The 10,000-nt window shown below is 33.1% G+C and overlaps 2 protein-coding genes across 6 annotated transcripts in view; one reads left to right on the top strand and one right to left on the bottom strand.

The window, feature by feature from the left end:
- Nucleotides 1-2,422, top strand: part of LOC122248572 (trimethyllysine dioxygenase, mitochondrial) — a 7,879-nt gene extending 5,457 nt beyond the window's left edge. The window contains exon 9 of the mRNA XM_043008682.2: nt 520-2,422. Within this exon, the coding sequence (XP_042864616.2) occupies nt 520-659 (140 nt within the window). The 3' untranslated portion in view covers nt 660-2,422. The remainder of the gene's footprint in view (nt 1-519) is intronic.
- Nucleotides 2,423-3,345: 923 nt separating this feature from the next.
- Nucleotides 3,346-10,000, bottom strand: part of ave (sterile alpha motif domain-containing protein aveugle) — a 7,739-nt gene continuing 1,084 nt past the window's right edge. For 3 of the 5 annotated variants that reach the window (XM_086537913.1, XM_086537914.1, XM_086537912.1), the window contains exons 2-4: nt 8,324-8,388; nt 8,072-8,185; nt 3,346-6,974 (exon numbers count right to left, since the gene is read on the bottom strand). In XM_086537913.1, coding sequence (XP_086394039.1) covers nt 6,804-6,974; nt 8,072-8,185; nt 8,324-8,371 — 333 coding nt within the window. In that variant the 5' untranslated portion in view covers nt 8,372-8,388 and the 3' untranslated portion in view covers nt 3,346-6,803. The remainder of the gene's footprint in view (nt 6,975-8,071; nt 8,186-8,323; nt 8,389-10,000) is intronic. The other 2 variants (XM_043008683.2, XM_086537915.1) reach the window with 1 other exon arrangement.

Consider the following 10,000-nt stretch of genomic DNA (forward strand, 5'->3'; position numbering starts at 1 on the left):
AGAATGTTCAACACAATTTAGGACAGTGGATACCTGACATTAGTATCAGAAATTTTTAACAGTTTTGGAATCATCCATGGTATATCATCTTGTTGGTTGATAGGATTACAATTAATTCCAAGACTGTTACTTTGCCAAGAAAGTGGTGTGTCTACACAAGGAATTTTTATTCTTCAATAAAGAAGAAATAGCAAGGCATGCTAGGCATCCTGATGTTGAGAAATCTAGTTTAAATATTATTCTTTGTATAAATTTGAATTAATCAGTTGATGTGTCTAGTTTTCTTTTCATTTCTTATAAACTTGTCATAATCAGTTCATGTCAGCTTTTTTCAGGGATCTTTATTTTTGATATTTTAACCTTTTAAAATTCTTCATTGATTTTTTTCAATTTTCAAATCTATTTATCCATTTAATATTTTAAAGAAATACTTCAGTTGTATTATAATTATTATGATTTACTTCTCATTAGTTTATTTTGATAAACTCATTGGTTACTTTCTCTTATTTCAAATTATAGGAAAGGTGTTGCTGACTGACAACTGGCGTCTCATGCATGGACGAGCAGCATTCTCAGGCAGACGGATCATGGGAGGTTGCTACCTGGATAACGATGACTTCAATAGCAAAGCACTTGTCCTCGGCATAGATGTTGATTAACATTTGAAATAGTTATTGGGTGTTGTAATGCTTGTTTTTGTGTGTACTTGCTTCTTGAGGACTATAAGACATTTATTCAAGGATGTATATTACAGTTTGCTATAAAAAGCTACAATAATTGGATATGATATTGTACTTGGTACATTATGATTTTAGGTGTAGGAGTTATCATGTAAAGTTTCATAGCCATGACTTTCCTGTAAACTAAGTGACAACCCATGATAGATCCCATTTCATTTCCCAAAAGATGTTTCCCTGCAAAATGTGATTCATCTATTTTGATTTCCATGTACATGATATCATTTGCTTTAATTTGCTTTAATGTCATAATTCAATTTGTGGCAACAGTTCTGAACACCATAAAATCATAACAAGCAGTTACCTGAAGAGTGTCATTACAATTAATGCTTGTAGAGTATGCAATATTAACCATGGGAAGAATATGAAGATCAGTTTTACACAGATAAAATAAATCTAGAAAGTATTTAGATAGAAACTTCTTTTTTTTCATAATTGCTTTCACAAATTCATCAAAATGGAAGAACAGTATGAAAATTATCCAGCTTTAAACAACCCCATTGTGGTTAACATCAGTAATATATAGTTACATTTTTTTTAAAATTATGAGAGTCCCTTATTTTTTGTATTTTCATTGGAATAATTGATATGTAGAATATATTTATTCTTGACCTTGATTTTGGAATAATTACCTAGTTATTAAGTTTTTTTTTAAAATTGATTGTAAATGTAATATCAATATATACAATAGGTAATTCTGTGAAGGAACATTTACACTTGTTTATTTTTGTGATTCCTCCAAAAATGATACATGACAAATGCCATATAGGAGTGAATAGTGAGTGCATTGCTATATTACCCAAGAAAGCAAATGGCTAAGCTTCCTTAACTTGGTGTATTCTTAGCATATTTTGGACTGTGGGCTTGTAATTGTTATACTCAAAGAACACTATGGACCGTGAATGTTACTTATTTTCCATTTTCATATAATGAACTTAATCATTCTCTTTTGTTCCAGGGGTGTTTTTTTTATGCTTATTCAATTTATTGTAATGTTATAAATTGTAATATTTACTTTTTGTTGTGATTATCTTCAGTGATAAGGTACAACTCTTTTTAATCATACTATTTCAATATTCCGTTCAACAAAACATTCATCTTCATTGTTTCTGTGATACATGGGTTTCTTGTTACATATAGAAAGCATTTATCATGATGTAGGCCTAATGTTGAGGATTTATATATTTTTTCCATTTTAGTCTTTTCATCTGTTCATTTGTTTTTGTTTGTCTGTATTCTTTTATCGAGAAGGCCATGACAATAATTAGGGACCACTGTAATTACTGTCAAGAAAGATTTCACTACTCTTTCCTCTGCATTGTTACATTTTCTTCATGTTCATATTCCAGCTGTTGGGACTGCTGTTAAAATCTCACTTCAGAACTTCATTTATGGTCTTACCTTTTTCTGTACATAGAGAGGTTACAGGAGGATAAATCCATCTCCATATGGATAGTAGAATCTTTGTTTTTCAAATGTGATAGATCCTTTCATATAGTGAAATATTGATTTTTTTCAAGGTAATATCATCTTTTATTAAAGGTTCCTTATTTTCATTGTGACAGACCAGTCAGAATGTAGCTAGAGAGCTGGTGTATGGATTATCATTTTCCTTTTTTGCATTTACTTTTGTTTGTTAATGATTGTATAAAATTCAATAAATATGTGATCTATGGTCTCTGGTATTTGTTGTGTTAATACCCCCCTACAAGCAGCTTGAAACATGCACTATCCAATACCAGACCTTACCTTGAAATTTTGGAGGAAAAAAAATCTATTATTATTATTGTTATTACTCTTATTATTTTTATAATTAATGATCATTATTATTACCATTATTCCTATAATAACACCAATAAAGATAATAATAAAACATGTAATAATGGTATTATATTGTTCATTAAAATAAAAATAGTAATAGAAAAAGAAACATTATTTCTAAGAAAAAATATAAACAGATGGACTGATAGGCCTAGCAATTGACTCCTTGGTAATAAAGTGTTTGTGGGACCGAACTTTGTGTTACAGCAATATAAATCACACAATTCTATAGTGGGCAGGGTGTGTATCCAATATAACAGATCAATTTTGTTTCAGAATTTTTAAAGTGCTCATCTTATTTAAAATAACAATGAAAATGTTGAAAGTGATGACCAGTAAAAACAAGATTAGTAATATTTCTGCAGACAAAAAACAACCCTTAAGAACTTTTAATGTAATGTTCCCACATTATATCTGATAGACATGGAAATACATTCCCAGCACAAAATTTTTATTAAACATATGGATAAGCCAGATATGTGGAGCAGATTCTATGCCTCTATTGTGAGCCTGTGTCAGACCCTAAGTCTAAGCTTGGTTCTTGCCCATTGTGATGGCCAAGCCACAGCAGTGACTGCCAGGTGACAGCGGAAATTCATGAGCATGGATGGGGCTCAATCTGCTGACTACGAGGATGTGAGTCTGGCGCGCTACCACTAGCCATGATTTTAAAATATTAAAAATATGATCTTCCAAAAAAAAATCATATTTGTAAATGCATGCATGTGTTTTAAACTTTGGTATATTTCTTACCAGTTCATCAATAATGAAAAAAAAAAAAAACTGATAATATTTTCTTTTCTTATATATTTCAAATTTTAGAAGTCTTCAGAATAGGCTTTATTGTCTACAAATTAACAAGCAATTCAAAATCATATCTGTTTCTAGTTACATCCACTTATAATTGGGAATACATACTACTCATCTTGCTATTCTAAAAATAAAAGAGAGAACGAAAAAATGCATTTTAGTGCCTGTATCCATACAAGATAAACAAGAGAGTATCAGTTAAGGATTCTGCAGCAGCATCTATATCTGCCCTTGGCAAAATCAAGTGTTACCCTACAAATCATAAACTTTACAATGTCTAAAGGACAAGAAACTAGTTACACACTGAGAAGGCACATTTAAGAATATTTGGCTTAAGATACAATAAAATAATACAATAAAAATGATATCAGTAATAATCATCATCAAAAGATCTTGACTTACTCCCAGATTAATGATTATGGAGGATTATCTACTGAATAAACATCTTGTTCCCAGGGCTATATTACAATTGTGGTTACTTAATTATAATCCCTATAATGAAAAGCTTGGGTTAAAATGAGCCAATTCTGCAATAAATAGGCTTTAAATTTAAAAGTTTACTGTATCACAAAGAACTTGAATATACATATATATTTTTTTTTCTACAGAGTAATGATATGTTGACTATTTTGTGCACAAGAGGATAAGATAAGGAGGCACTATGATACTGATTAAATTATACAATTTTGCTTGCATAACTGAAATGGAAGAAAGTGGAAAAACAGGTGACAAGAGGAAATATTGGGAAATATAAAGAAGTGTGAAACAAATAACAAAATATGATGAGGAAAGAAAAATGAGATACAGGAAATACAGAAAAGGGAAAACAAAATTGAAAAAAGCACAGGGAAATATAAAAATAAGAAAAGATAATCATGTACATTAAATGTTTTCTTTTTCTGAATTACTCCCTCATGGACTGATCCTTTATTATTAAGGTTTAGGTTATCAGGTTTCCATTCAACACTCATAAGCAGACATAGACATGGTCTCACTCACACACATACAGCATGTGTGCACAAGCATGCATGCGCACACCACAGACACACACTAGGTTGCACACACACACAGTTGCACACACACACATACAGTTGCACACACACGCACGCACGCACGCACGCACGCACGCACGCACGCACGCACGCACACACACACACACACACACACACACACACACATACATACACACACTATTGATCAAAGAAGTAGCTCAGTATGTTAAAGCTGTTTCTTGATTTGTTTCCTGTTCTTATTATACTAGTAAAGGCATTAGTAGAGATTATTACGATTTAACTGCTACTCTAGAAAAATTGCTCTACATAATTTGAATGTTAGATGGCACAATGAGTGTCTTTTTTGAGTTTCCACTCCAAAATGCCATGTCTGAGATCATGTAAGATGAACCTAATTGGTTTAGAAGAGAACAGAAAGTGTATAATTTTCTGCATCACATGAACACATTCACACACACACATGCACACGCTCACACAAACATACATATATACATGCATATGTGAAAACATGTTTTTGTCCTCTCATAAAAAAAATGGAACTTTCTCTACACAAGAGTCTAATCTACAAGAATAGAAAATAGAATACTCCTAAAGCCAATAGAATAAAAACTTTGTATGTCACAATATGCATTAACTCTCATTCATGACTTCATTGGATTAAAACTTGGATTTATCAAAAACCCTGTTGCCTGTCCATGAGATGTTTAAAGGCTGGTGTTTATTACTGTGATTATTTTTCAGCCCTTTGGTAAAATAAGATAATGGGCTGATAAGTAGTCTAAGCTCTTATATGCTATAACTATTTATCTTAATCAAAAAAGAATACCTAACTAATTTTCAGTATCATAATGCCTGTAAAAGAATACTGTCAACACATCAAATTCTTTTCTAATAAAAAGAAAATAATAACTACATATTTTTAATGAATCAGGGAATGATAGCTCTGATAAAATGTACTGTACACTAAATTCTGGTCAAATACAGAAATACATTTATTTTCAAAATACAAGATAATTTTGCATGCAAAACGTCTACAGAACTGCCAACACTGAAGTGGCTCAATGCTAGAATTCAAAATTCCAGTACAATAATTTCTTATGAGAGCAGTCACATAATTGAAAATAAAACTACACATTTTTTCTCATATAATATAAACTGAAATACACTTAGAACTTTTTTGTGCTTTTGTATTTTTTGTTAATTATTTTTAAATTTCAACAACAATGCAAAAAATGAAAAAAACAGTATTTTTATCACATATCTTTAAAAATATATAATTGATTTTATATTAAAGCTAATACATATAGTATAATAATACTGTCTGAAAACACAATGAGCTCCTTACTAGATAAGGTTATGGTTTCATATATAATTTTTTGCAACAAACTGAGAATGACAACACTTTTCTTTCTCAAAAGGTTACTATACTAGTAAAGGCATCTGAAATATACCAAGTCTTGTTTCTACCTCTAGCAGGTGGCCAAGAGCTACAGTACTAAAATTCGTGCCTGGCAGTAACACTTATGACATATAAGAGTGAAAGTCTGGGCTAACTGAATATTCCCTCTAATACAATGTAATAATAAAATTAAGGCCACTAGTTCTCTGAGTGAAAAGGGTTAATTCTTGATATTAGGGATGCAAATGACAAGCAGTTCCCACTTATTCCAATTGGTACGAGATGTCTCTTGACATCAAATACCTAGAGGCTTTATATACTACCACTGCCTGTTGATATGATCCAATAGCAGATGCTTGCATCTAATTATAAATATACAGGTTAATCTTGAGATGAAGACATCTAAACAACTGAATAATTCATGTCTAGATATCTAGGAATATTTACTGTGTAAAGAAATGTTTACTTTCTTATTTGGTAATGCCCAGAACATTGGCATTTTCTTGTCAATAACTGCTGATAGATGCATCAGCAGTTACTGACAAGAAAAAGAAGGAGATACTATAACCAATAACTAATGTGTTGGACAGAAATGATAAAGAAAATGGAAGTAGAGAAAGGGAGAGAAGGAATGGAATCTCTCCTGGCTATTAATAGTATGCTGGAGAATACAAAAGTTTGGCTTTATGGAAATTGTACAGTTGTATGGACCAGGCTATGTAAAGAAGCTCCTGAATGGTGAGTAGAATAAATAGTCTACCTGAATCATTCTTCCTGAATAATGAATTACTACATATTGGTGCCCATTACTAGAGGTACTTGTCTTCTGAAAGTTATATCAGATGCTAATATTTCCTTGGAATTTAACAACAGAGACATTTCAGTCATCGGTTTCTCATGAGAATAAATATACCTTTTATGTGTCCTTTTTATATTAAAGCTAATACAATATTTCTTATCACACAGGAGAAGCAGAACTTGGAATTTGATTATATCACACTTGCATCTCTCCCATTTTTCTTTTTATGAGATGATGGAGCTCATTTCAATTTCCTTCATCTCCTGAATGTCAGCCTTTAGCCTCAGTTTCAGAATCTCTCGCCAGATAGCCTCAAGGTGTTCTGGGTGTGCTATGCCAAGCCTAATGAGGGTTCCTTCTGTCATCCTGACAAGAGCCTTGCCTGTGATATCATGCTGAAAGAGTGATGGAAAATTTCATTAACACCATTCCATGTAGGGACTGTCCCATAGGGTAAAGGATGGGGTATAAAAATAAAGTTAAGGCTTGTTTTCAATGCATATTAATCAGAAGATTATTGCCTGCAATAAGATGCTGTCTTTTCAACCATCTCCAATTAAAAAATTAATAGTTGTTTAAAACTAAGCCTTTCTTATCTGTTGATACTATCTCTTGTTTACTCATACAAGAGACTAAAGCTCTGAGACATGTGAGGGGGGAAAGGGACAGAGAGAGAGAGAGAGAGAGAGAGAGAGAGAGAGAGAGAGAGAGAGAGAGAGAGAGAGAGAGAGAGAGAGAGAGAGAGAGAGAGAGAGAGAGAGAGAGAGAGAGAGAGAGAGAGAGAGAGAGAGAGAGAGAGAGAGAGAGAGAGAAAGAGAGAAAGAGAGAAAGAGAGAAAGAGAGAAAGAGAGAAAGAGAGAAAGAGAGAAAGAGAGAAAGAGAGAAAGAGAGAAAGAGAAAGAGAGAAAGAGAGAAAGAGAGAAAGAGAGAAAGAAAGAAAGAAAGAAAGAAAGAGAGAGAGAGAGAAAGAAAGAGAGAGAGAAAGAGAGAGAGAAAGAGAGAAAGAAAGAAAGAAAGAAAGAAAGAAAGAAAGAAAGAGAGAAAGAGAGAAAGAGAGAAAGAGAGAAAGAGAGAAAAAGAGAAAGAAAGAGAGAGAGAGAGTTTGAGAATTCAGGCTCTGAGGTTACTGAGATTATTGGATTTATCCTAAATATTTGTCCTATTCATCTGGGCCTTTTTGCTGTGGGCTTGCATAAAGACCTATCAGAGAAGAGGGATTATCTCAAAAGTTTTTATTACAAATGAAGCACAATTCAATAGTCCACAACCCATTTCTATTATATCATCTCAGGCCATTTTTAAGTGACTAAATGCATTTAAAAATTGCATTGGAAAAATATTTTAGAAAAGTGTTAATCACAGGTTACATTATCTTCTCATTCCTATTTTAATTATATGCTTTACAACCAGCACTGTTAAACATTTAAGTCAGATTTATTTTCTCTCTCTCTACATTTTTTTTTATACTCTACCAACATCCTACAATACAAACCTGAATGAGAAGATGGGAATACAGCTGAAAATATTCACTGCAATGCCGCTTGAACCACTTCTGAACATCTGCTGTGGTCCAGAGATAACATGGCTTTGGGCGAGTTAGTTTACCCTGGTAAAAAAAAAAAGAAGTGCGTCTTACAATATAAATGTAAATGACTTATAAAACAATATAGCATATGCACTCAAAGATACTTCCATTAATGTCCCACAAAAACCATATGCATCCCAAGAGACACTATAATATTACCTTGGGCTTTGGAGTTTGAGATGCATCCACTCCTAGTGTCATGGTCATGGTCTTCTGAGCTGGTTCTGAAAGTAAAAGTTATTTTAAGTGACAAGACAGTCTTGTGATCTTCTTGAACTAATAATGTTACATATATATATATATGATGTTATTTTCTTTTTTTATCTGCTATTAGGGTAAGGTGTACCCTGGCAGGACTTTTGATTGAGGCAGGTTCACTCTTGCCTGAGTGGATGCCCTTCCTATCATCAACTGCTGCTCGGTGGAAATTTGCATTCAGTTTATGGCATGTCTTGATATGGCTTGGAATTAATTTTGTAAACAATTATTATTTGGCTCTATGTTTGTTGTTTCACAGTTTCTTCTGCCACAAAGTCCCATACACAACAAAATGAGTTAATTCAAAATGCATCTTGGTATATTTTTCCTAAACAGGAATATTGTCCTCTCATTCCCTGCTGTCTAAGCTCAGCTTACCAACTTTTATCCCTCAGGGTCATTAATCAACCATACACTGTATGGTTGTATGTATGGACCACTGTATCTTAGTATAGCACCTACTCTTTTTGTTAAGTGCATGGGAGGAAGTGTACATGAAATAGTAACTTTTCCACCATTTTTTTTGTTTTTTAAATAAATGGTATGTAGTACATGAAAACTAGTAAATTTAGCACTGTCTTTCATGTCTGCTTCTGTCAGATCCAGTTTCCTATGCCCCCCCCCTTCCCCTTGAACCCTTGAACACCTTTGCCTCAACCAAAAATACAGTCACCATCTAGAGTGGCTGCTCTACTGGCAAGATTATCATTATTTTTATCAAGTTTTACTATCTATGCATATAAATACATGTTTTGTTCCCATAAACTAATTTTAGGCCTTAGTCAACATGTATCATATCAATTGATGCTATTTGTGAAAAGTTATTTAAGACTTTAGACTGATATACACATTTGCCAAATAATAAAAATTTACCTTGGTAAAACCTGAAAAATTAGAGGTGGTGTCAAGACATACATGACAGTGCTGATTAGGCCTAAAAGACAAGTGTCAATGCGTACATGATGCGACATTGTGATCTGCTCACAGATGAATTGTGCACACAATCATAAAGTATTATGGCTGTGATGGCACTAACTTCACAGTTACAAGGTTCCAAAGTCAGTCTAAACCTGTGTTTTGTGATGGATTTATTGAAAAATACTTTTTAGGGTAGTCTGCACTGCCCAGAGGCGGAGAAAACATTTTCTCTGTGTGCCGCCAGCTTTGGAGACTGCCTGTCCTGACTGTCAGTTAGGTTGTCAGGCACCCTGCCCGCAATGGGTTAAAACAATTAATCTCTTTAGTCATAATTTACAATACGACAGTATCAAGTGGAGCTGTGGCCTGTAAAACCACAACAAATACTTTGTCAGTACAGAGTTTGGAATGGCTTCTCATTGACACCAAATTGTCACAAAGATCTACAAGCTCCACCTTGCCAGAATATAAGAAGGTTTGCTGACCATTGTTAAAGCATAAAAGTGGCATCACTTGATGAAAAGTTCTGTTGATTTGATGAAAGAGTGTGGGCTTATCTTAAATTGTGGATATTATTAGTTTGTACTTAACAATTTTGTTATGTATTCTCTATGAACATTACATATATTCCTCAGTATCTCCATATAGTCTTATTGCAGA

Source organism: Penaeus japonicus, unplaced genomic scaffold (assembly GCF_977035675.1).
Source record: "Penaeus japonicus unplaced genomic scaffold, GWHDUDI00000001_assembly GWHDUDI00000006, whole genome shotgun sequence".
Taxonomy (NCBI): domain Eukaryota; kingdom Metazoa; phylum Arthropoda; class Malacostraca; order Decapoda; family Penaeidae; genus Penaeus; species Penaeus japonicus.